The following is a 26,724-nucleotide window of genomic DNA, read 5'->3' on the forward strand; positions in this document are numbered from 1 at the left end:
ATTTCTACGATTTATTAATAGTAAAAATATTTATACGATAAAATGAATTGTTAGGATATATCAAATTTTATTTTATAATGAAAATAAGTTTATAATTTAATGAATTAAATTAATGACTAAATTACTATAATATATAAATTATTTTGTTTAAAATTTCTGCATTGAAAAAATATTAGAAGGTTTGGAATAAAAAATCCAAGAGAGAAACGATACGAGATAAACGTATACCTTTTTTTTTTTTTTTGGTTGTCTTTTCTCAGTAGAAATAAAAAGAGACGAAACAATCCTTTTAACCCGCGAGATTCCGATCTGTTCGTCGTAAGAAAAAACTCTCTACGTGTATATATATAGAAAATCTCGAACGCCTTCGCTTCGAGCTTCTTCGTTTTCAGCAATTTAGCGACAGAGAAAGGAGGTGAAGAACGACCATGGTACGTCTTCGTCTCTCACATCGAAACCAAATTCGTTTGTTTAGCTAGTTTATTTGTCTATACTTTCCAATAATCAAACTGTGCTCAATTCCTTTTTTGTTTTTTTTTTTTTTTTTTTCCCTTATATGTATGCGCGCGCGCGCGCGCCATATTTATCATCTTTTTCTTTTTGTAGCTGGTTCATATTATGGTATTATTTGATTAAAGTCTTATCATATCTGATTGAGTTCAAAGTATGGAACCGTGCTGGAAACAATTGATCGAATTTTTGGTTTCGTGATGCAAGAGAAAATTGGCTGAGCAGTCTGGAGTAAAAAAGCTTAGCTGTAACTGTTTGGAACGTCACCCGCTTGAGTCTTTTTATTTTGATTTTCCCCTTTCTTTTGAGCTGGAGCGAGTAATTTGGAATAGATTCAAGCACGGTTAATGCTTTGAGAGTTGGAGTTTGATGAGGCTGATTGGCAAATACCTTGTGAAATTTGGGTAAGATATAGATATTTTGAGAATTCGACGAGGAAATGTTGATGGGAACTATAAAACGAAGATTGATTGGGTACTTATCTACTATTTTGGTATTCAGAAATTATCATTTATTACTCTCCCTTTCTCTCTCGCGAGAAGATAATAACTTATGTTAAAAGAAGCTACTTTGAAATCCATGGAACTCTGCAGTTTATGATAGGACATGTTTCTCATCTAAAAGGTAATATTGCAAATACAATGATATATTTTTATCGCTTTCTTCATGCAACTGCTTGAATGATCCAATAATTGTTTAGCTTCCCAAATTTTCTTTCTTTCCGTATTTAAACAGGTTGAAGGTCGACGTCAGCGCAAACAAATGCTCATTTTGGTATATCAGAGCTTTGGGCTAGTTTTTGGTGGCTTGAGCATTTCCCCACTTTATGTTTACAAGAGTTCATTTTCTGGGAGTTTGGGTAACTATCAAACTGAGGATGCAATATTTGGGGTGTTTTCCTTGATTTTTTGGACTTTTACCCTTCTTTCGCTGTTGAAGTATGTCATCATCATGCTGAGTGCAAATGACAATGGTGAAGGTAAAGATTTCAATTTTTTTCCCCAAAGATGCTACAAGTTGTCTTCCTTGTTTTCTATTTTGATGTATCTATGACCATTTAGTCATTTGCAGGAGGAATTATGGCATTATATTCACTCCTTTGCCGAAATGCAAAATTCTCTTTGCTGCCTAATTATCAAGCAGCGGATGAGGAGCTTTTCACGTATCATTACCAAGGTTTCTCAAATAGAAGTATACCTTCCTCTATAATTAGACGATTCGTTGAGAGGCATAAAAGTGCAAAAACTGGCTTACTGATTGTTACCTTATTTGGTGCTTGCATGGTAATTAGTGTTGGTGTCTTAACACCTGCAATTTCTGGTAAATGCACTTTCTTTCTCCCCTTTTTTTAGAGTTTTTCAGTTGAACTTTTACTGCCCGATTTTGCCATCACTACATGGTTATCTTTTGTTTTCTACCCGTGCTAATAGATATCCTGTTTTGGCAGTTCTTTCATCTGTTGAGGGCCTAAAATTTCGAGCGACAAATCTGGATAATAGTGAGTATGACTCTCATAAACGAGAAAAATAATGTACAAATGTATGCATATGTCTTCAACTTGTTTGTGATTTACCAAGGTAACTTTTTTTTTTTTGGTAAGTAATTTATCTACGAAATTTAAAAGTTAATATTATGTCTTTCTGAAAACGGTGTCTAACTTGAGAAGTGTTATGATCTTATGATAAATTGACCTCATTCTGTACAATGAAGATTTCAATCTAAAGTTATGAGGGAAGATCTCAGTCTAAAGTTTGAACCCACAATGTTGTGTGCCTGAGTTCACATTGGCAAAGGGGACCTAAATTTTACATAATTTATTTTCTGATCCTTTCAGCATCAATGCCTAGCAAGAGGGTAAGAGTTTTTTTTTTTGGGGTGGGGGGGGGGGGGGGGGGGGGGGGGGGAGGGGGAGGGGATTTCTGGAATTGTCTGCTTTTGGCATGTAAAAGTGCTATTATTTTATGCATAAATAACTATTTGTTAACCTTGGAATAATGTACTGGAATTCAGTTTGCTATCTTTTGTCTGACTTTCAATTGAATTTGCCAACACTTAAATAATTACACAGGTATCGTGATTGTTATTGCCTGTATTTTACTGGTCGGTCTTTTTGTCTTGCAACACCGAGGCAGCCACAGGGTGGCATTTATGTTCGCTCCGATCATGATTCTATGGATCCTTGCGATTGCTACTGTTGGTGTCTACAATGTCATTAAGTGGAATCCAAGGGTATACCAGGCTCTTTCTCCATATTATATTTACAAGTTCTTTAAGGACACAGGAAAAGATGGTTGGGTTTCTCTTGGAGGAATAATACTCTGTGTTGCTGGTAAATATGGCCTTTGGAACCTCTTCTGGTTTGTTAAGCTCTGCACTTGTTAATCCGTGTAGAATTTTCGTCTTGACTGCAGGAACCGAAGCAATGTTTGCAGAACTTGGCTACTTCACTGCAGCATCAATGAGGGTATGTAAAATTATTGATTGCAGAACAGGGTTCTGTTTCCATATCTAATGTTTTTGGGTAACAATATTTTTTTTGATAAGTAATAAGAAATTTTATTAATAAGCATAGTCCAGATACACTGGAAGTATACATGTGAATACACCTATTTAGGATCTAGTAATTGATACAAGGAAATCTTGGAAACTGAGGCCATTCAGCTCTAGAGTGATGGCCCACATAAATAGAGTCTTCCAAAAAAACCTCCTAAACTCTTCTAGGGAACATTCCTGATCATCAAAAAGTCTATTATTTCTTTCACTCCAAATACACCAAAGAATACAAAGAGGAGCCATCTTCCATACAGCCGCAATCTGTGGTGTCCCCGCGATTCCTCTTCAGCTTGCAAGTAATTCTATCACTCTTCCCAGCATGACCCATGTTATATCCATTCTGCTGAAGAAGTAATTCCAGATTTCCCGAGCAAACTCACAATATAAAAGTAAATGGTCTACTGTTTCACCATTCTTTCTGCACATACAGCACCATTCTGTTATGATAAGGCCTCGTCTTCTTAGGTTGTCCATAGTGAGAATCTTCCCTAATGCTGTTGTCCATACAAAGAATGCAACCTTATTAGGTGCTTTGCTCCTCCAAATATTCTTCCAAGGAAAATTATTGTGTCTTTGCTGCATGGTAATTGTAACATAAAAGGAGCACACAGAAAAATTCCCTTTCCTAGAAGGTCTCCATTCCATCTTATCCTCACTTGTAGCATCAATAACAATGTTGTACAACAAGCTGAGAAATTCCACCATCCTAGTAACTTCCCAATCATGTGCATCCCAAGTAAGACTTATGTTCCACTCTTGTGTGCCATTACTTATTACCCGCAAATCAGCCACCATAGCTTCTTTGTCCCGAGCAATTATGAAGATATTAGGATAAGCCTCCTTTAGGACCATGTCTCCCACCCACACATCATTCCAAAAGCTGACCCTAGTGCCATCCCCCACACAAAGACGAGTATTACTAGCAAATGTACACCAACCTTTCCTTATGTACTTACATAACCCCAACCCATATGCCCCCCTACTTTCCTTAGAGCACTAACCCCCCGTTCACTTCCATACTTCATGTCAATCACCCCTTTCCATAAGGCTCCCATTTCCTTATTATAATGCCACAACCATTTTCCTAATAATGCCTCATTAAAGGCCCTCACATTACGGACCCCCAAGCCCCCATCTCTCAACAGAGTACACACCTTATTCCACCCCACTAGGTGGAATTTGAGCTCCGCGCCTAGACCACTCCACAGAAAATCACATTGAAGTTTCTCTATTTTTGTTGCTATGCTGGCGGGGAGAGGAAATAGAGACAAGTAGTATGTAGGAAGGTTGGATAGGGTGCTCTTAATAAGAGTGATCCGCCCCTCTTTAGTTAAATACAACCTTTTCCACCTAGCCAATCTATTCTCTAATTTCTCCAACACCTCCTCTCAGCCCTCTAATGTTCCTCACCTCACCAACCGCGACTATCTCCGTCTTCGCAAGATTAACCTTTAACCCAGATACCGCTTCAAAACACAATAAAATGGTCTTCAAAGATTGTATATGTCCTGCATTTGCCTCACAAAACAGCAATGTGTCATCCGCAAACAAAAGATGTGAAATGTTGATGTTTTCCACTACAAAACCAGACAAGAATCCCCCCTCAACTGCAGCTGACATCATTCTGCTTAGGGCCTCCATTATGATGGCAAATAATAGGGGTGATAATGGATCACCTTGTCGTAATCCTCGCGAGCTATTAAAGAAACCCACCGGATCTCCAATTACTAACACCGAGAAACAAGCCGTTGACATAATGCCTCATCCACTTTCTCCATCTTGTCCCAAAACCACATCGGCTCAACATGTATAACAAGAAGTCCCAATTGATGTGATCATAGGCCTTTTCCATATCTAATTTGCATAAAATACCTGGCACTCCCGACTTGATCCTGTTGTCCAAGCACTCATTTGCTATAAGAACCGAGTCCAGTATTTGTCGTCCTCTCACAAAAGCATTTTGAGTCTTAGATATAATCTTATCCATAACTGTGCTCAATCTATTAGCCAGGACTTTAGAAATTATCTTGTATATGCTCCCCACAAGACTAATAGGCCTAAAATCTTGCACCCTATAGCACCCTTTTTTTTTGGAACAAGTGCAATGAAAGTAGCATTCAAACTCTTCTCGAATTTACCATATGTGAAAAATTCCTGGAAGACCTGCATAACATCTTCTCTCACCACCTCCCAGTACATCTGAAAGAAAGCCATAGTAAAGTCATCCAGGCCCGGCGCTTCGTCTTTATTCATTTTTCTTATTACTATGTGTACCTCTTCCTCTTCAAATGGTCTCTCCAACCAAACCATACTACTTTGGTCGATGGACTCAAAAGCTACTCCGTCTAATGTAGGTCTCCAATCATGAGGTTCCGATAGAAAATGTTCAAAGTGTCCAGCCACATGATCCTTTATTTTTACTTGGTCTGTAAGTGCACCCCCATCCATGTTTAGAGACTCAATGGTATTGAACCTTCTGTGAGAGTTTGCAATGCGGTGAAAAAACTCTGTGCACCTATCTCCCTCCCTAAGCCACAATGCTCTTGACTTTTGTTGCCACGAAATTTCCTCCATAAGGATCACTCTTTCCAATTCAGCAACTACTTGCCCTTTGCGATTGCTCTCATCTCCTACCCCCTCCAAGCTTTGTAACTCTTGAAATATATTCTTTTTTTGTAATGTAACATCACCAAATATTTGCTCATTCCATAACTTCAAATCCTTTTTCAAAGCTTTCAACTTTCCAGCCAATACATTACTTAGGTTGCCCTGTAATTGATATGAGCTCCACCATTGCCCCACCATCTCCACAAATCCCTCATGTTTTAACTACATATTCTCAAATTTAAAAGGCCTTCTACCCCCTGGGATCCCTCCACAATCCAACAATATGGGAAAGTGGTCCGAACATATCCTAGTGAGCCTTTTCTAAGAGAGATCTGGAAAATGCTCCTCCCAAGAATGAGATATTAAGAATCTGTCTAGTCTTGACTAGGCTTGGTTGGAAGACCAAGTATAATCACCTCCCATTAGCGGTACATCCATTAGTTCCAGCTCATAAATGAGTTCTGAAAATTCCTTCATAGCAAGGTTTTGTCGTCCCTCCCCCGATCTTTCGCTAGGAAATCTATTCATATTAAAATCTCCTCCAATATACCATGGAACCTCCCACCATGAAGCTAAGCTTGCAAGCTCATCCCAAAGCAACCGCTGCTCACAATCCAAGTTAGGACCATAAACTCCAACGAAAGCCCACACAAATCCATCTTCGGAGTTTTTGAACGAAACCCCACCGAGTATTCTCCCACAAATTCATCGATATTCTCCACTACTCTTTTATCCCACATAACCAATACTTCCCCCGAGGCCCCTTTTGAAGGTAAATAGGACCATCCTGCAAATTGGCAGCTCTATATACTCCTTATGACTCTTCTTGTAATAATCTTCAATTTATTTTCCTGCAAGCAAATAATGTCCAGCTTCCATTGTCTCAACAAAGATCGTACCCGGATACGTTTGTTAACCTCATTTAACCCCTGGACATTCCAACTCAGAATTTTTGGCTTCATTTAACAACTGAAAAAGCCATTCCCTTGTTTCTACCACGACTTGCACTCCCCTCCTTTCCATCATTGCCATCATAATTGATAGACCAAGTAAGCCGTCTCAACTCCCTATTTCTTTTTTTTTTTATATTGCTCCATGTTGGTAGTGACTAGCCTCAATGGCTATTAGCAGCACCTTAAATTGATTTTTGTAGCCCACACACAAGATCCCCACCACACTTAGCATCTCTATCACCTTGTTCAAAACCCAGTTATGAGGTAAGGGAGTTATCATGCTTATTGGAGAATGATCTTCCTCTGAGAAGTCCTCCCCCTCAAATAGGATCATTGAACCTTCCTCCTCCACCTCCCCTCTCTCCCTCACTTCCACTTCTTCCCCTACCCGAGAGTTTTTATCCCCTGCTATTTCTAGAATTTCAACTTCTTCCACAGCCCGAGACTATTCTTCTCCTTCTAGGGGTTCCTCTTCCTCCATCGTCCTAGTCTGTGTCTGTCCAAGGCTTCCCATCTCACTCAGCAACCTTCCAGGACTTCTCGACTCACTCATCAGCATGATCTGGAGCTCCTGTAGTGACACCGGCGTACTCAAGGGCAGTTCTGAGCTTGTCGGCGTTTTTTGGCTCATCGGGGAGTTTAGAAACTCACCCACCAACCCTCCATTGATTTCGGGATCTCCGTCGATGCCTATAAATTCCACCTCTTCCATAACCACGTCTAAGCTCGCCTCCACCGGACCACTATTTGCCTCCCTTAAGTCCACTGAAATTTTCTGGGTCGACTTCGTCACCCTTGGCCCAAGTATCGGCTTTGAAAAGTCAGATTTCGGCATGGCCGAAATATCGGGTACAACGGGTAGTGTTCGCCCCATATCCACCCATTTCTTTCTCGGGCTTGGGCCAAGATCCAGCCCTTTGCCTTTCAGCCCATCCACTTTACCCGAGCCTTGACCCACCGGCAGAACTGGAGCATGGCCTAGGCCCAGGCCTCGTTTTTCTTCAGCCCGCCTGATAAGCCACGCAATTCTTTCCTACATGGCATTGACTTGTGCCTTCAGCTCCTGTTACACGCTTTCTCCATTTCCATATTAAGGCCAACATTTCCTCTGCCATCTCCTACTTTGCTCTAGGCAACTGCTGGAATTGACTCTGTTCTAATCAGACCTACCCTACCTCTTGAGTTCTCCCTTATACCGACACTGGAAAGCTGGTTGTAGGGCCTCTGTTGAAGGGCCTCCCTATACGACCGAGAAGCATGTTGCAAGGCCTTCTCTGGTGTTGGTGGGAAAGCAGGGCCTCTTCCCACCTCCCTCAAAACCTCCATCAACATCCTCCATCCCCTACCATCTCTGTCCTCTGGAATACAAACAGAGCTTCTATGGCCACCTCCATCATATGCCACCACCTCCATGTACCCGCCCCTCAAGTTGGAACACCTCTGCGCAGTATATCCCCTACCTCCTTCCCGATGGGCAGAATAGAACACCTTTTTCCCTTTTTTCAAACAATCTTCCATGGCTCTAATGAACCATCAAACTGTGTTCAGACCCAAACACAGTTCTGTTACCACTCTTCTCCCTCTCTCGATAATGAACACTTGCAACCCATCCCTAAAAACCTCAAACTCCTTAGATTCTATAACTACAAATTTCGAATGCCCCGTCCCACTCTAGATTTAGATACCTCAAGCTTCACCAAAAGGAAAGTTTTCACTTTTCCTCATGAGAAGTCTTTAGGTGTATAGAGAGGATTTTCTCTATCTAAACCTACAATTTAATGCAATATAGATCAAACTTGGGTAACAATATTGAAGCCACAAGAATGAAATATGGTCATTAATGCAACTTAAATCCTTAAATGGGTAATAATGCTTAGAAATTTTGAAGCTTACTTCTGATAGAGGGTTTGGGTTTTCATATTTTGGTTAAAATAAAAATTCTTGAAGCCGGCATTAAAGGGTTAAGCAACTCTCCCCATAGATTAGAAGATCTCGGTCCTATTTAAATCTTTGGATGGACCTACTTGTTTGGACAATAAGTGATCATGATAAAAAATTGAAGATAATTATACTGCATTAAATATTTGTGTTTTGGTGTGTTAGATGTTATCAATTCTTTGAACTTTTAGGACTACCAATCAATGCGAGTATGCAACTTCAATTGCTTTTTGTTATGAGAGTATGTGTACCTTCTATTAGGACATAAAATTTTCTTGCTTGTCTACCGGTATTTTTTTCCTCTATTTTTTCCTTTGCTTACTCGCCATGGATCACTTAAGTTGTAACGACTTAAAGAAAGTTCAAGCCAAGTATGAGCCACTCCAAATAGAATAGTCAAAGTTTTTTTTTTTTTTTTAAGTAAGAAAACTTATTTATCTTCATAATTAGTTATAGCCCAAGTACACAAGTAGTATACAAGAGAGAAATACCTAATTACAGCCTATGAACAAAAGAAGAAGCATACAAGTCATTAAAATTAACCCCCTCTAATATGATAGCCTTAGCCCAAAATAACAAAGATGGGAAAAATGTCTCTAATCCCCCCCCCCCCCCCCCAACAAAAAAAAAAAAAAGAAAAAGAAAGAAAGTGTTCTTTGTTTTCAAAACACCACATAAAACATAGTGGCACCATCTTTCAAACATCTGGTACTTGATGATTTCCCCATATTCCACTCCAACAAGCCAAAAGATCCACCACCGTCTTAGGCATCACCCAAGCAATTTCCAACCTTAAAAAGATTTCATCCCATAAAGCCTTCGCCACATTACAATGGAGAAGAAGATGGTCCGTTGATTTGCCATTCCATTTGCACATAAAGCACCAATTTATTTTGAAAAAACCATGCTTTCTCAACCTGTCTATGGTCAGAATGTTCCCACGAGAGGTCAGCCAAGCAAAGAAAGCAACTTTTAGGGGCATAGCTTCTCCCTCCCAGGCAAGGGGGATTCCATTCACCACCCTCATTATAACCCCTCCTTAAAATCTCTTACATGCTTGTTAGGCTATTCTATTGTAGGTGGTACAGCTGAAAGCCTACAATTTTTATTGGAACTTGTCTTTGATATCATTTGTAATAATCCAAGGAAAAGTCAAGTCACATTTGAGCCTACACTTCTAAGAACTAGTCAAGGTTACAATTGGAGCCCATTAAAATCATTATAAAGGGAAAAAGTTGCTCTCTCCTAAGCAATATGAGATTCCATTCACCACCCTCATATCCTCAATTTGTGGTAATACATAAGTGCATCGAGTCAAGGGAAAAGGAAGATAATGCTGCTCAAGCATTATAACTGTGGACATTACTGTATCTAGTAAAATTAGTTCAAGCAGAGCCGACTCTCAAAGTTTTAGGGCTCGTTTGGGGAGTGAGATGAGATGAGATGAGAATTTTGTGAATAGTAGTAAGATAATTTGTAAATAGTAGTGAGATAGTTTGAGTTGAGTGTTATTTTTGTAATATCGTTTGGGAAGTTAGATTATAGTTTTAATATTATTTTTGTTTGCGGATTTGAAAAAGTTGAATTATTTTTTATTTCTTGTTTGAAAGTTGTAATGATTTGTTTGAAAAAGTTGTAATGGTTAGTTTGAAAACTTTGTATTTGAATTATGTTTGGGAAGGAGATGGGATGGGATGAGATGAGAATTTTGGGATGAGATCTATTTCTAAACAAGCCCTTACCCTCTAGGTTATTTAGATCAAAATGGAAAGACTTGTTGATTTAAATTGTGGTAAACTGTTGTTGAAGCTTATAGAAGTTACCTTGAGTTGGTCTACTGCTCCTTTATCTTTTGGAAAAATACACTTTACCCCCTCCAAACTATCACTCCTTTTGCAATATAATCACCAAACCACTAAATTTGTTGCTGAGCTCCCCAATTTAAAACATAAGTTGTAATTTATCCTCTCTTTAAGGGTTGGATCTTAAAGAGGGGGCAAATTGCAAAAGGAGTGATAGTTTGCTCATTGGTGATCATTTTGAAAAAAAAAAATGGTAATTTGAAAGGTAAAGTGCAATTATCCCTTATATTTCTATATTTGAAATGGATCCCGTTTCATTACTCTTCCTTTTGTAACTCACTTGGGACATGATTTTTAAAATTTTTCTTGGCATTTTCTTCTACTCTTGGCCGCCTAAAAGGTACTTAAATGTGGTCTGGCCCCTATAAGCCTAATTTTTAGCTTCACACCTGCATATGAGGATCAAACACCAACGAATGTTTTGTGCTCATCTTGCCTCGCTTTTTCTGATAGTAGGAGGGGAGTATGGGGTCTGGTGGTTCATTACTTTGGTAATGTTTTGCTCTTTGGGAGGTATCATGCCTGGCTTTGTTGATGAGGTTTGATGCTGGGGCAGTAAAACGGCCTTTCTAACTATTTATCCTCAAAATGCATCATCTCCCTGTTCTAGGCACCAGCTTCACGTTCTTGTTGTGGGGCCTCAAAATGATTGCCTATCATCAAAATGATGGGGAAGGGGAATTATGGGATCCGGTGGTTCATTACTTTGGCAATGTTATACGCTTTGGGAGGTATCATGCCTGGCTTTGTTGATGGGGCTTGATGTTGGGGAAGGAAAACAATCCATGTACTAGGAATCAAAACAATAACCTAGCATCTTTCCATGAGGACCAGTCTTAACTGGCAAGTATATCTCCAGTACTCAAAATTTCTGTTTTCCATTTCTCTTCTATTTTTCTGCAGTGGACACCACAGAAGATTTTGTCATAAAATGGTAAAAGATGTCAATTGAAAAATATTCCAAAATATTCCCATATTTGAATCAGTGGTTCTGATCTTGCCATCCAATGTAGATGGTCAAAAAGGAAAAGTCTCAGGGGAACTTTGATATGCTGAACCCAGATTCTCTTTTGTCATATGTTTGGTCAAATGGGACAGGTTTCCCCTTTTCCCACAATCTGAAGTTGAGCAGTTCCTTGTATTTTAAGGTTGTGCTTGTTATTATTGTGGCTCAGGTTTTTTTAATACAAATTTATGTGATCATTATTTCATTAATTTGTTAACAACTGCTAGTAAAACTCTAAATAGTTTACTTATAAAAATAAAAAAATAAAAACTCTAAATAGTTTTTGCTTTTTGCAGGTCACATTTTCTTGTCTGTACCCATGTTTAATACTTCAATATATGGGCCAAGCTGCATTTATTTCAAAGAACTTTTCCGAAGTGTCTATGAGCTTTTATGCTTCCATTCCTGGTAAGTTTATTGAAGGGGTAATTATAGTTGACGTCATTCTTTCTTTTCTTTTCTTTTCTTTTTTGTTTTTTTTTGGGGGGGGGGGGAGATGCCAATATGCTATGATGGTGAATTCCTGTTCTCTCTCTCTCTCTCTCATTGGCACATGACTAGTAATTAGTTAGATTCCTGGCTGGATTTGATCCGGTTGATGATCTGAAATTTGCTTATCATTGCTGTTATATATCAAAGTTTTTTGTTGTTTTCTTTCTAGTCGAAAGTTTATTTTTTAGAAAATTTAATTTTGCATTCTCGAACTACCACCCTCTTTAATTGTGCTCTAAATTTCCAAGAACAACAACTCACACTCTTCACAATTAAATTTAATGAAAACCTTGATTTTTCGAACGAGTTGTCTAAATATCCTTAGCAATATTTTCTTTAAAAAATAAAAAAAAGCTAATAGTAATCATGTTTTGTTACTAATGAAAATAATGTATAGCAAAGAAAAAATGATTAAAAAAAATACATAAATATAGTAGATAATAAGAAATAGTGAAAAGGAAAAAAAAATCCCAGCACCGGGAGGGATGGCGGCTGGTGGGGTGGGAGGGGGGAGGTGCTCCTTCACCTTCAGCCACCCTGTGGTGACCCAAATCAAGGTGGTTCCATGGCGAGCCACCTTTGTAACTGAAGAAGGCAGGGGAGGACCTCCCCCTCCTGACTTCAACTCTTTGGTTTTTTTTTTTTTTTTTTTCTTTTTGAATGGAGTCATTTGTGTAGTTCTGTTTTTCTACTTCTCATTATCTCATTGACTTCCACAGTTCTGCAGCCTAAGAGTTTGGAGAGACCGAGAAAAACTGAAAAACATGTGGGTAGACCTTGGATTCTGGTGAAGATTTGCTTGTCTTTGCAAACTGAGTCAAACCTTGCATGGCCTACTCATTTTTTCCTAGCTCAGTTCAAGCAACGATTTTCCAACCTATAGCTTAATGCCCATTACTCTAAGCCACCTACAAATAAACTCTATGCCTCAGCTTCTTTATACCTGTAGCACCTGATGATATAAACTGACTGGCTTCAGCATTTTTAATTATTCTGTCAAGAGATAACATATATAAACAAGCAAAATGGAAAAATTGTTGAACAAGTGGACAAGTCAAATTCTTTCCTCTCTTTTCTTTTCTGTTTTTTTTTTTTTTTTTTTTTTTTTTTTTTTCAGATTCTTCCATCTCACCATATTTTGTAAAAGGGTTTACTAAATAATTCAATTCCATTCAGACAGTTTCCATGGTGATACCATTTGGGAAGTCATAAAAACCTCAAAAGTATTGTAAATACCCTAGAATATTCTATGCGATCCAAGTAATTGACATTAAAATTTTCAATTGCCTGAACAATATTTCTTTGTCCAAATGTGATATCGTGATGATAGCAATACTATGTACATGGTTACTGGTTAAGTGGAGTGTTGATAAATGCAATTCAGTTAAATTGAGAAATGTAATTCAGCTAAAACTCCTGTTAAATCACCATTGAAGGGGAGTGACTTACATTTTAATTATTTTTTTATTGCAATACTCTTTCCATGTTTGTAGATCCCTTATTTTGGCCAATGCTTGTGGTGGCAATTTTTGCTGCAATGGTCACCAGTCAGGCTGTTATATCTGGCACAATCTCAATTGTCAAACAATGCCATGCATTAGGATGTTTCCCTCGTGTCAAGGTTGTTCATACAAGGAGATGGATCCCTGGTCAGATATACATTCCTGAGATAAACTGGATCCTTATGATTCTCAATCTGGCTGTCACAGTCAGTTTTCGACATGTGACTCCTATTGGAAATGCTTATGGTAAGTTGTTTTTGTCAAGATATATGTTGAGCTGCTCATTTTAATATAATTGTCCTCTCTCATGGGTGTATTGGTGTACATGTATAATTCTTGTGTGCATCACTTTTGTGTTTGACTTTGGAGTTCTTTTTTATTTTTGATACAGTGCTGATTAGATATGTACATATATTGAGAGAGAGAGAGAGAGAGAGAGAGAGAGAGAGAGAGAGAGAGAGAGAGAGAGAGAGAGAGAGAGAGATTGCTGTATGATCTTGTGTGTTATGGAATAGCGTCAAGTTGTAAACAGAATGTGACCATATGTCCTAAATAACCCGTGTGTGAAAATATTTGAGTGAACTTCGAGAGAATTTCAAGTTTTATTCTGCCTGAAGTTTACCTGAATGGTGCTAATGGTGAATTTGGAGTTGGATGACTTCAATAGGAGAGACATCAGAAAGGGAAGCTGCTTTTCTAACCCCTTTTTATTCCATGGTGTGTATTTTTAAAAAAAAAAAAAATTGATGAGCATATGCATATTAGCCGAATGTGTGTTAGATGAATATTTTCTTCTTGCATGAAAGGTCATTTTGGTTGCCATTTTGTTTCCATCCAAACCTACATCATCAAGAATGGTTACAGAAATCATTTTAACGTTTCCAACTGTGCCCGGAGTCTTGGAATCTGCCTCTGGATTCACTATCACCTGCTTTTATGGCCAGCTTTGAGAAGTAAAAGATGTGGTAGTTACTAACTAGTTGGCTGGAGGTGTGTGTTGATCCATCAAAAGTTGAAATAACTAATCATCTGTTTATCATCATATCCTCTGTGTGACATGATAAAAGGAAATTCATTGTGATCTCTCTCTCTGTCTCTCTCACCCAATTTTTTTGGAAATAGCTAATATGGCTTTGTTAATTTCAGGGATTGCATATCTGACTGTCACATTTGTGACAACTTGCTTGATGTCACTGATCATCAACCTCGTATGGCACAAGAGTCTTGTGTTTTCCCTTATATTCATCCTATTCTTCGGATCCATTGAGCTTATCTTCCTTTCATCTTCTTGCATGAGAATCCCTAAAGGTGGCTGGGTTCCTCTTGTGATCGCTGTGGTGTTCTTATTCATTATGTATGTCTGGCATTATGGTTCCAGGAAGAAGTATTTATATGACCAACATAACAAGGTTTCCATGAGATGGATACTGACACAGGGTCCTAGTCTTGGGGTCATTAAGGTTCCTGGGATTGGCCTCGTATACACAGAGTTGGCAACTGGAGTCCCAGCAATGTTTAACCATTTCTTAACAAACTTACCCGCTTTTTATCAAGTAGTTGTCTTCGTCTGTGTCAAAACTGTTCCTGTTCCCTATGTACCCCTTCAAGAACGGTATCTCATTGGCCGGATTGGTCCCAGATCTTACCGGATGTACCGCTGCATTGTCCGAAATGGCTACAAAGATTTTAATAGCAGTGAAGATGATTTTGAAAATGATCTGGTGATGAGCATAGCAGAGTTCATCCAACTGGAAGCAGAAGGTCCCCGTACACTCGATGGCTCTGTAGATGGCCGGATGGCAGTTGTGAGGACGTCTGAAAAGTTTGGGACTAGATTGAGAAGGTCAGAATCTGCATTCTTTGGGGAAAGCAGTAGCTCAAGCCCTTTGACCTCTGCTACTGTGACTAGCAGCAAGTCAGCCACACTGCAGAAATTGAAGTCCATGAATAGACAGGAATCAATCTATCTCAACAATAGGCCAACGGTTCATTTTGAGTTGGTGAATACAAAATACAAGGATCTACATGTCAAGCAAGAGCTTTTGGAGCTTGTGGAAGCTAAGGATGCTGAGGTTGCCTATGTGGTAGGCCACTCTCATATCAAAGCAAAATGGAATTCATCGTTCTTAAAGAAGTTTGCAGTCAATATCGTCTACTCTTTCCTGCGTAAAAACTGCCGTGCCCTTTCTGTGGGCTTGAATATCCCCCATATCTGTTTGATTGAAGTTGGAATGACCTATCATGTGTAGCAGAATCTACATGTACGCCTGAAGTATTCTAAGTTACATGAGGTTTTTTTTTTTCTGGTGCTACTGGAAATTGCAATATGTAGTCACACTTATGGTTTTTGAGAGAATTGTTGCTCTGAAATCTTCACTGGGCATAATGTAATGGTAGGGGGTGAAAGGCTGCATTTGAATGACTGTTTCAATTCATAATGCAGGCTCCTATTAATTGGTTTTGCCAAGTAACTCAAGCTTAGATCAAGCTTAGATCTTCCAGTTTGGAAGGCTCGCCATTTATGATTTTCCAAATTGCTTTTGTTTTTCTGTAGAATAAGTCATCATACATTCTGGGTGTATTTTCCTTGGCATAAGAAGGCAATAATCTAAGAGCCATTGGCCCATTACTGGGGACGTAAAAGCTTGGCCTTTTGCTCAAAAGTGTTCACCTTGAGAAAGAAAATATCAAAACAGCTTAAACATTGTCTTCCTCTTTCTCGTGGGATGGGACCCAATTCTTAAACAAAGCCCTGAGAATGCCATAATAACCATATTAAAAACGTGTTTTTAACACTGTTCAACGAGTCTTACATAACAAAGTAATACTGCTTTGCCTAACCCCAAAAAATGCATAACACCTACTAACAAATTAATAAAAAATGGAAAAAAATAAAAATTGTTAACATCTCTCAACGAATGCTCCACGTTTTTATCGGTTGTCCTGAAATATTTGTGATATGAGAATTGTTACGTACATAAAAAGTTTACACAAAATAAATTTATAAATTGATATAATTTTATAAAATCTGTTAGATTTACTATATAATAAAAATAATTTTATAATTTGACGTATTATATCAAACTATATAAATTTATGAATTTATTTTATCAGCTAAAATATTTTCCTGGTCACATTACCCAACTCAACCTTCCGAAATTTTCTATCAAAGATCATAATATTTTTATTATTTCTATGAAGTTCCCAATGATATTCAGTATTTAATAAATTAGGTAGAAATTTTTTTTAATAATATATTCTCCAATATATTTTTACGTGTTTTTCTTTAAATTCTAGATCCAGGTAGGACATGGTTGGAATTTTACAAGTTTCTTACAACGGCATTTCAAATTTCCCGACCTCTTTGAAAAATCGAAATCCCAGACTTGTCGAGACACATCATTCGGAACTTGTCTTGTGGGAATTGGACTCATGTTGAGTTCCTCTTCCTCTCGCTGTTTCACCCATCACCCCGTCCTTCTTCTCTCTTCTATCTCTCGAATTAGGGTTTCCAATCGACCCGGCACTCTTCGCCCATGTACCCGAACTTCCCGGAGCTTTCAATCTCATTCGCCCCTCTTTAAGAACGTAAGCGATTCCGGAATAACCTTGTTCCCGTTTTCCTTTTTTGGTGAATTTTAACGTGTGATTAGGGTTTAACCATGTTGGGTTCCTGACAACATTTAAGAAAAGAAAAGAGGAAAAAAAATGCCAATATAAGTTCTGGTTTTTACTATCTGGAACCTGAGTTTGGAGGCGTAGTTGAATTTACTTTTACTTATTATTTTGAAACATGAAGTGTACAACATTGGAATTAAATTTGTATGGATCTTGTGAATATGAATCAAATAGTTCGGAGTTAATTTGTGTCAGCTTCTTTTGTGTTTGTATTGGCGCGAGTCCTGAGTTGATAAAAAAAATTTCTTCTTCCTGCTTACTTTTCAGAAATTGAAAATATCATGCTTTAGGCATGAGGGTTTTGCCTCAGAAGCCCCAAAGACCGAATATATCGAACATTATCTGCCTGAGGAATCAGTGAATTCAGAAACTGACAACTCGTGTACCAGTAAAAGAGATTGGGCATCCAATCTTCGAGAGGTAACACTTCTGATTATTATTCATCCCTTATCATGGGTATCTGATGTTAATAATTCTCAGCTGATATACTTGCTATTCTTCAATTTTTAGCCTATGTATTGTGCATCAGATGTACACCATTTCATTACATTAAAGAACAATATATGGACTGGCTTATTGGATTAAGACTTTTTGTAATATTCCATGTTGATTTTAAGAGGTGGTGAATGAGATCCCACATGGGAGAAGTTCTTGCCTTTTGTAATGATCCTAAGAAGTTATAGTTTTAACATTGAGGCATTGGGCATTGTCCACATCACTTCAGAAGAAACAATATAGACTTGTTTACTTCAAAAAAAAAAATTGCAACATTGAATAGTCCTTTAGAGTATAAGCTCAGATGCGGCTTGGCTTTTTTTGGGTTGTTACAAATGGTATCAGAGCAATTCCAACCTTAAGTGTGGAACTTGGGTTGTGTCAGTTATAAGGGAATCACTTGACGAAGATGCTAGGAATTGAGGGGTGGAAAATTTTCATACCTCATATTGAATATAGAAGATGGTGAATGGAAACCCACTTTGCCATGAGAGGGAGAAACTCTTGCTGCCTTTATGATGATTCCAAAGGATCTACTTATCAAAAAAAGAATGATTCTAAGGATCTTTGATTGTACTAGTTCTTTTGGAATGTAAGCCCATATATGACTTTGAATCATTACCCTTTTCGGTTAAAAGAAATCTAAGCATTGTTTGGTTTAGGGCTGAGAATTGGCTGGTTCATTTTTGGACCGGACCGGATCTGGACCGAATTCGGTCCGGTCCAGTCCGCGGTCTAGGGATTTTTCACCCCAGACCGGACCGAATGAAAAATTAAAAAAATATATATATATTATTTATATAAATAATTGTATAAATTAATTATACATATCACAATATTACATAAGTATTATATTCTTTAATGTATAACTATAATATATAGTACTAGTATATATTAATATATTAGCATATTATAAGAGTGATAGTATAAATTATAGTATATGTATAAATTTATAATAGTATTAGTATAGTTAACTTAATATGTTAGTATTAAATCACTATAACTACATAGAGTATTATTTAATATATTATAACCAATTTATCACTAACATAAAGTATATTAGTAATACTACTAGTATAGTTATTAGTTATAGTATTGTTACTAAGTCTATAACTATATATATTTAGATCAATGTATTTTTATATTCTTTAATGTATAACTATAATATATAGTATTAGTATATATTAATAATTGTACAATTTATTATGTAATTCTCATTTAATAAGTCATTTAATTTTAATTTAGTATTTTAAATAATTTTTTTTTATTAACCGATTAAAAAAAAAAAGAAGAAGGTTAAACCGACCAGGTCCTGTCCAGTCCGGTCCCTAGGGACCATGCTCTCCCCTAGTTTGGTTGATATCAGTGTCTTTGTCATATAGTATTTAGGAGATCTAACAATTCGAGTTACCTTTTAGTGGTGAGGCAGCTTACCTTTGCGCTGATGTGGTGATGTTGCTCTTAGAACCCTAGGGTGTAGAGTTTTCCCTGCAGTCTTAAGTTAATTGATTAGTAGGCCAACTGTTCCAAATGGCATTATATACTTCCCTTGTGGGATGTGCTACATGCCTAATTACCTGCATTTGGACATTGAACAGGAAAGAACAGTGAGTCTTTTTTTATTACCTTAAAAAAACAGAAAATAAAGAAGAAATGGGCTTACAAATCCCCAAATTAGCAAATTTAAGTTTGCTGAAGAAAATTGCCAAACAAAGTCCCCTTTGTCATTCAACTTCATGACTGAAATAATAGGTGAAGAACATTTGACTAGAGAATAACTGAAGCCTAACAATAATTTTAATAATGGAAATAACATAAAATATTTAATCCAAATGGAGATAAGATAGGCAGACCTAAGCAAAGATGCCTAAGCCTTTTACTATGATATGTCTTTCTTAGCTTCCCCACGTCTTCTACTATTCTTGTTTGTCACTTTGTCACATCACACTTCTCCTTGCATGAGATTTGCTCCCTTGGATGTGTCTTTCATTTCCATAGACTTTGGCTGCGTCTTGTCTTTTGTGGATTCCCATTCCCTCCTTTGGTCTTGCCCCCATGTAACAGAATGCTATACCCTGAGCAAATTCAACCATATAGACCAAAGGAAGCAGTTAGCTGTGCAATTGGAATTCAGTCACAACATTACTTATGTGTGGGTTTGCATGACAGATGCTTTTTATTGTTGTCTAGAAGTGTTGGAAAAGGAAATAAAAGCTCTTTTTCTTGTAATTTGCTCCGTAAACTCATGATGCTACTATAAACTCCTCCCTCTTTTGCCGCCAATTTCCAAATACTTTGCTGGGGCATTAATTTCCCCATATATGTGGAATTTTGAATATAATTTTACTTTAGACCAGGAAATGTTGATTATACCTCAATACCAATTATTATTAATAAATGTATGACATATTTGTCAGCCTACACCAAGGTGTGTACTAACTGGCTATGATTAACTTGCAGGCTGTGAATGTAGCGTCCAGGGTGATTGGGAGCAGATGGACTGTACCCTGGACAGCAGAGACCATATTGCAGGTTATGCTTTTATGGATTACAGCATTCTGGTTCATTGGCTCGTGGATGATTCCATTTGCAGCCCACATTGCTGGTTTCAACAAGGACTCGCTGACTTTTAGAGGACAAGCCTTTTTGAGCCTCATAACCGATGTAACTGAAGGCATTGCTGGAATTGCAATCCTTCATCGTTGCCTTTCTAGGTTTTATCCTCTTCCCCCCGATTGGTTTAGGTTTAGCCTGAGAGGGAACTGGCATATTGATGTGGTTCTGGGTTGCTTCATGTTTCCCTTGGTTAATCGGCTCTCACAGCTCAACCTCAACCTACTGCCTCTTTTACCTTCTACGCCTGTCACTCTCTCAAGTGTTGAGCATTCAATTTTGGCTCGGGATCCCGTGGCGATGGCATTGTATGCAGTAGTAGTGTCAATATGTGCTCCTGTCTGGGAGGAAATAGTCTTTCGTGGTTTTCTTCTTCCTTCCTTGACCAAGTACATGCCTGTATGGTGTGCAGTAATGGTGAGCTCGGTCATCTTTGCTCTAGCACATTTTAATGTACAGAGGATGCTACCGCTTATTTTTCTTGGGGCGGTAATGGGTGTTATATTTACCCGGTCAAAGAATCTATTACCATCAATGCTCTTGCATAGCCTCTGGAATGGATTTGTGTTCTTAGATTTGATGAAATAACTGGAAAAGTTGTGCCAAATATATAGTCTAGTGATACCTCTATCCATTCTCAATGAAGCACAACTTCGGTCTTCGGGCACGCTTCGTGGGGCAGCAGATTAAGTTTAACAAAAAATGGCCACAGAAAACAGTACGAGTCCACCTGCTGAATGAAAGTACCAAGCATTGGGCTGACTGACTATGCCATCACGTCTTGTCCATGGAGTGCGTCAATCCACTATTTTGTTCATGTCGCTGATGACATAAGGGGTAAAGGTATAAAAGAGAGAATTGCGAACAATCCATCTTCCATAGTGGATCTTGCATTCCAGCAAAATGTGAAATTCTCTTGTAAATTTCCTGATGAGCATTATTACACTCTCTCTCTGAATCCTGTCCTGTCTTGCCTCTGTCTGCGTTTGTTTACATTTTTGTTACCAAGGAGGACCAATGTATCTGGATTCTGGGGCCAACCTTCTCACCTGAAAAATGTCCCGCCTCATTCGGCTTTCGGAGACAGGACAGTAAGCTTGATGGTAGCCTCTCTTGGTTTAAACTAGAACCTCACACAGGAAGAGCATTAGTAATGGCTTCAATAAATTTTAGTCAAAATTTAGTTAGAAAATTCACTTTTACAAATTTTAGCTAATCATTTTTTCCAACACTAAATAATAAACTCAACAAATATTTCACTATTCTATTAAAATATTGATTTTTGAACTTATTATTTTAATTCTAATTATAATTTGAATATGATTATTTTAAATCTTTCACTGTTCCATAAATGGGTACCGATTTCACTTCGAAACACCGTTTTGTAGACATTCAGAGACAGATTATTGCTTAGGATAAAAACTCTTCATCCAAGTTATTTAATTTCTTCTAGTTATGGTTTTTAGAAATTCAAACAAGTGGGATCAATCACCTAGAGAATGTTAACTTTGATATCTCATAATTTTACTGTCCCGGTCATGGTAGGGCCACCAACAACAAAAGTTTTCAAGACCACAATGAAGCAAGTGAAAGACGCATCCAAGTCCTTCACAATGCTCCTCCTCTGCCTCATGCGCTCTACCCACTAGGACATTACTCAAGCCGTGTGTTCTATCGAAGCCGTTGCCAATGCCACCGACGATCTTACATCCACCACCGCCACCATCACAGCTTGCTCAGTCGTTGCAACACAGCACACCAAATATGCTTGGAATCCTACATTTGCTAAAAGGTGTTTCAAGGATTCGACCACGAGACCTTTTATATGGCAGCGGGAAGTGAATGTTTTAGTCCAAAAATAATATTTGGCCAGTCCCTTCCACTCAATAAATTAGGTCAGCCATATAGTTGATGATTAAATTTATTATTTATTTGTTGAGCTTATTATTACACTTTAGTTATTTTTTGACTGAATTTTGACTTTGTTGAGCCCACTATTAGCATAAGTTGGAAAGTTGAACTACTAGGTCGTTCCTTCGTTGGTAGTCAAATGACATTGGGAATTAGTTGGCCCCGTTCGTCTCTAAATATGCATCTAATTTGATGGAACTACACTTCTGAAAGAGTTTTATTATATATAAGAACAATTGCGCACTAATCTATGTATTGATATTGATTTATTTATACGTAAAATTTAAATTAACACTGTTTTCAATAAAATCTACTTTTTAACCAATCACATCATATTGATGCACAAATTAGTGTACAATTATGCTTGCAACTATATTTTTCCCTTTTGAAAACCAATGTGCGTAATTGCAACTCCAACTAAATCATTACCAAATTTTGTTAAAAAGAATGTCAGAAGTGGGATTTGAACCCACGCCCTCTCTCGAAGACCAGAACTTGAGTCTGGCGCCTTAGACCACTCGGCCATCCTGACTGATGGACGAAGTTACATCTTGCTTTTATATATTTGAACTTTTTAACCTAACAAAACTCAACATGATCACTACTGGTTTTCCGATCTGGGACTTGGAACTTTGTTATTTTTTTGGGTCTGGTTGGGAAGGGGGGTTTTCCTTATGTTAAAAGAGTCTGAATTACAGATCTTCTTAAAGAAACAAAGAAGCAGTTCATGTGGCATTCATTGGCTTGGTTAGCAGCATGATGGTCAGACATGCTGTAATTAAATTGTAAAAAATCTCTTCAAAGTTTACCAATTATTTGCAATGCATGCATGGCCAGCTTTTGGCCTACCCGTAATGTCTTTTTCGATCTAATTGAAGAATTTGTCACATACGTACCAATGGGCAACTTGTTGCCATGCATCAGATATATGTTAATTGAAAGCTTCTTCGGAACAGTCCATCCGAAATTGTCCAAATAACAGCCCCCCACTTATATTAAGACGTACATGTAGGAAATCTATCTAAAACTCATCTGAAATAAAATCCTTCTTTCCCCTTTCCCCTTAGCTGAAACCAAAGGAACCACAAAAATGAAAAAGAAAACCAGACACAGAACAGAATCAGCTGCCAACAAAAGCCTAATTAAAAGGGGCCTCTAGGAACAGAATATATATCTCAGAGAAACTCCAATGACACAATGAAAAAACTTTAATTAACTCCAACGCAGCCATAAATTGAAACTTGGGACTGATGAAATATTACAATAGAGACATAAGAATTGACATAAAAAACAGATCTTGGAACATTTTAAATTTGGACCCATAAAGCCAGGTAAATAAGCCGATGGAGGAGGAGAAACTCACGAAGACGAGTTAAAAAGTAGCGAGGCGGTCAGTGTAAAACACAATCGAAACAATCACCATCACAAAGAGCAGGAGATGTAGATTAAACAACTTATGTGGATAACATTTTGACCGATTGCATGGATATGACTAAACGCAGACCAATAATCACAGATTATTGCATGATACCCCTCCCTATAAGCCGAAATAAGACTGTTGCATGAAACTAGTAAGCCGAAATAAGTTGAAACCAGGGGGTTTCTTCATCTTTTCTCTCTTTTTCACTTGGATTTTATTTTTGTGGATTAATACTATTTTGGGTCCTTCGATTCTGCAGTTACGGATGAATTTGTTGAAGATGTTACCGCCGTTGTACATGGAAAGATTTTCTCCTATGTTTCTTATTTTGTGAGTTTGTCAGGCACGGGAGAAAGATTAGAGAGCTTGTGATTTTTTGATCAGCTATTGGCAAATGCAGGAGATGTAGATTAAACAACTAATGTGGCAAGCTGTCATTAGAGAGCTGTTTTTTGAGGTTGGACAACCCGACCAGCGTGAAGGTATTCTCATGTTGATTGTCGAAAAACCTCACACAGTTACTGAATTTAGACCTATCAACCTCTGTAACATGTTTTACAAAATTATACCTAAGGTGATGGCTAACAGATTAAAATCCTTCCTTCCATCATATCACCTACATGATATGTGCTTTTGTCCCAAGTAGACTTATTACTAACAATGTGATTGTTGCATACGAGGTCATGCATACTATGAACTCTTTGCTGAAAAGCAAGAAAGGCTTCATGGCTCTAAAGTTGGACATGAGTAAAGTCTATGACAAAATTGAGTGGCCATTCTTGGAGGCTGTAATGAAGCAGATGAGATTTGCTAATAAGTGGATTGCTATTACTATGAGATGTGTCTCAACAAATTCATATTCCATTATCATCTTGAAATACCAAGTAGAATATTTTACCCTTCAAGAGGGATCAAACAAGGTAACCTCCTCTCTCCTTATCTCTTTATTCTTTACTCAGAAACTCTTAGTAACAAGTTAAATCAAGCTAAAGTAAGTTAAATCAAGCTAAAGTTTTAGGTCATCTCACTAGAGTTCCATTAGCTCAAGGGAAGATCAAAATCAACCATATTTTCTTTGCAGATGATAGTCTATTTTTTTGCAAAGCAAATTCATTGGAATGGAGTAGATTTTTGCAGCTATTGAAGACCTATGAAACAACCTCAGGCAAAAGACTCAACAAGGAGAAAACATCGACATTTTTTAGTAACAATAAAAAAGAAGATTCAAAGAGCATCATCACTCAAATAGTTGGTATCAGGTCCACACAGTTTTATGAAAAATACTTTGGACTCCCAACCCAAGTGGGTAGAACTCGAGTCAGATCATTTAATAGCTTGTTGGATAGAGTTAGATCAAGGCTAAGCAACTGGAAGACTAAACTTCTTTCACAAACTAGAAATGATATTCTTCTGAAATCTATGACACAAGCTATTCCTACTTATTGTAAGAGGATTTTCAAAATCCCAAGAGACATTCTGCAGGAGATTAATCGACTGATGCAAGGCTTTTGGTAGAGGCAGAAAGACAAAGAGGGAAAGATTCATTAGACTAATTGGCAACTAATGAGCAAGACCAAGTTGAAGGGAGATTTAGGCTTTAGGGATTTAGAGGATTTTAACTTAGCCATGCTGGCCAAGCAATGCTGGAGACTGATTCAGAATCCTCATTCTCTTGCTGCAAGAGTCTTATCCCTCAAATACTATCCAAAGGGAGATTTTCACAAAGCACAATTGGGGAAAAGACCTTCACTTCTATGGAGGAGCTTCCTAGCAGCAAAGCCACTACTTGAAGAAGGATTAATTTGGAGAGTTGGTATTGGGAAATCTATCAAAATCTAGTTGGATAAATGGTTGCCCCAACCTTCCTCTTGTAAGGTTCAAAGCAAGGTTAACTTATTTCATGTAAATGAGAAGGTAGCTATACTGATTGACCATGATACTAAACAATGGTATATGGCCCGTGTTAGCTCTACCTTTTCTTAGGAAGAAGCTAATCTGATTAGCAAAATCCCAATAAGTCAATGTGGTGGTGCAAATAAATTGATATGGAAAGGCACAACCAATGGCATTTTTTCAGTTAGAAGTGCATACTACTTACAAAGGGAAATTCGAGATAATCTAAGAGGGCAAACATCAAGAAACATCAACTAGGAAGAGAATTAGAGCCAACTTTGGAAACTCTTTGTCCCAAAATTCATAGAAACTTTTCCTTTGGAAGGCTTGTCATGAGGATTTACCAACTAAGTTAAATTTATTCAAGAAGAAGATGGTGGAAGATCCTAAATGCCCTTTATGTTCACAAGAGTAGGAAACAACAATACATGTTTTGTGGGAATGTGCTTCTGCAAGAGATCTCTGGGGTTTATGTTCAAGACCACTACAAAAATGCGGCATCATATCTCAGAGCTTTAAAGATACTCTATTGTCTTTGATGAGATCTCTAGAGAAAGAACATTTGGAAGAGTTTGTAGTTGTGGCTTGGATTCTATGGAAGAGAAGGAACGAGTTTGTTTTTCAGAAAGTATTCACACCTCCAGATACACTTCTAAGAAGATCCCTTCAAAATTTGCAGGATATGAAACTCATTCATTAGAAGCCTAGAAGTAGATTTCTTCTTCATCTCCTAATAATGGTACATGGAAGGCACCTCCAAGGGATGTCTACAAAATCAACTAGGATGTAGCAGTTGATAAAAAGCAGTGCAAAGTTGGGATTGGAGTCATCATTAGGGACTGGTAGAGAGATGTCATGGCTAGTATGAGGATGCACAAATCATTGTTCCCAGATCTTTTGTTAGCAGAAATTTCTGCAACACTCCAAGCTACTAAATTTGGTCTTGAACTTGGTTTTCAGAAAATTATTCTTGAAGGGGATGCATTACAGGTAATCAATGCCATCAAAGGTAATGAAGACAGCTGGAATAACAAAGGCATGCTCATATATGATATGAAAGCTTTTCTCTCTAAATATACTTGTTGGTCTGTCAATCGTGTTAAAAGCAATCTCAACTCAATAGCTCATGTTCTTGGTATATAAATTGACTATTTATGATATTATCATTGATTTGGAGTCTACTCCTCATTTGTTTCCCTAAAAAAATAATGTAAATATTGAAGGAGATGAAGATAATACATAACTTATTGATGGTTCGAAGAAATATTTATAATTTAAAAAAAAATATTTA

General features: G+C 37.6%; 2 protein-coding genes and 1 non-coding gene across 7 annotated transcripts; 2 read left to right on the top strand and 1 right to left on the bottom strand.

The window, feature by feature from the left end:
* Positions 1–270: 270 nt before the first annotated feature.
* LOC122281010 (potassium transporter 3) lies at positions 271–15,957 on the top strand. Of its 5 annotated transcripts, XM_043092194.1 has the most exons (11): positions 271–431; positions 607–914; positions 1,012–1,134; positions 1,246–1,489; positions 1,582–1,830; positions 1,958–2,008; positions 2,579–2,839; positions 2,922–2,974; positions 11,726–11,837; positions 13,415–13,669; positions 14,570–15,957. In XM_043092194.1, the coding sequence occupies exons 4-11, from the start codon at positions 1,273–1,275 to the stop codon at positions 15,670–15,672; spliced, it is 2,301 nt and encodes a 766-aa protein (XP_042948128.1). In that variant the 5' UTR covers positions 271–431; positions 607–914; positions 1,012–1,134; positions 1,246–1,272; the 3' UTR covers positions 15,673–15,957. The 5 variants fall into 5 exon arrangements, with proteins under 5 accessions (XP_042948128.1, XP_042948127.1, XP_042948126.1 ...); XM_043092193.1 differs by having other exon boundaries at positions 607–1,134; XM_043092195.1 differs by having other exon boundaries at positions 286–431; positions 718–1,134.
* A 774-nt stretch (positions 15,958–16,731) lies between these two features.
* LOC122280508 lies at positions 16,732–21,295 on the top strand. Its single transcript, XM_043091432.1, has 3 exons — positions 16,732–17,011; positions 17,369–17,521; positions 20,057–21,295. The coding sequence occupies exons 1-3, from the start codon at positions 16,856–16,858 to the stop codon at positions 20,795–20,797; spliced, it is 1,050 nt and encodes a 349-aa protein (XP_042947366.1). The 5' UTR covers positions 16,732–16,855; the 3' UTR covers positions 20,798–21,295.
* Positions 21,296–22,568: 1,273 nt separating this feature from the next.
* On the bottom strand, positions 22,569–22,652 carry TRNAL-CAA. Its single transcript has one exon. It is a non-coding gene; the product is annotated as a tRNA-Leu (tRNA).
* Between the last annotated feature and the right edge of the window lie 4,072 nt (positions 22,653–26,724).

The sequence above is a fragment of the Carya illinoinensis genome, chromosome 11, assembly GCF_018687715.1.
Source record: "Carya illinoinensis cultivar Pawnee chromosome 11, C.illinoinensisPawnee_v1, whole genome shotgun sequence".
Taxonomy (NCBI): domain Eukaryota; kingdom Viridiplantae; phylum Streptophyta; class Magnoliopsida; order Fagales; family Juglandaceae; genus Carya; species Carya illinoinensis.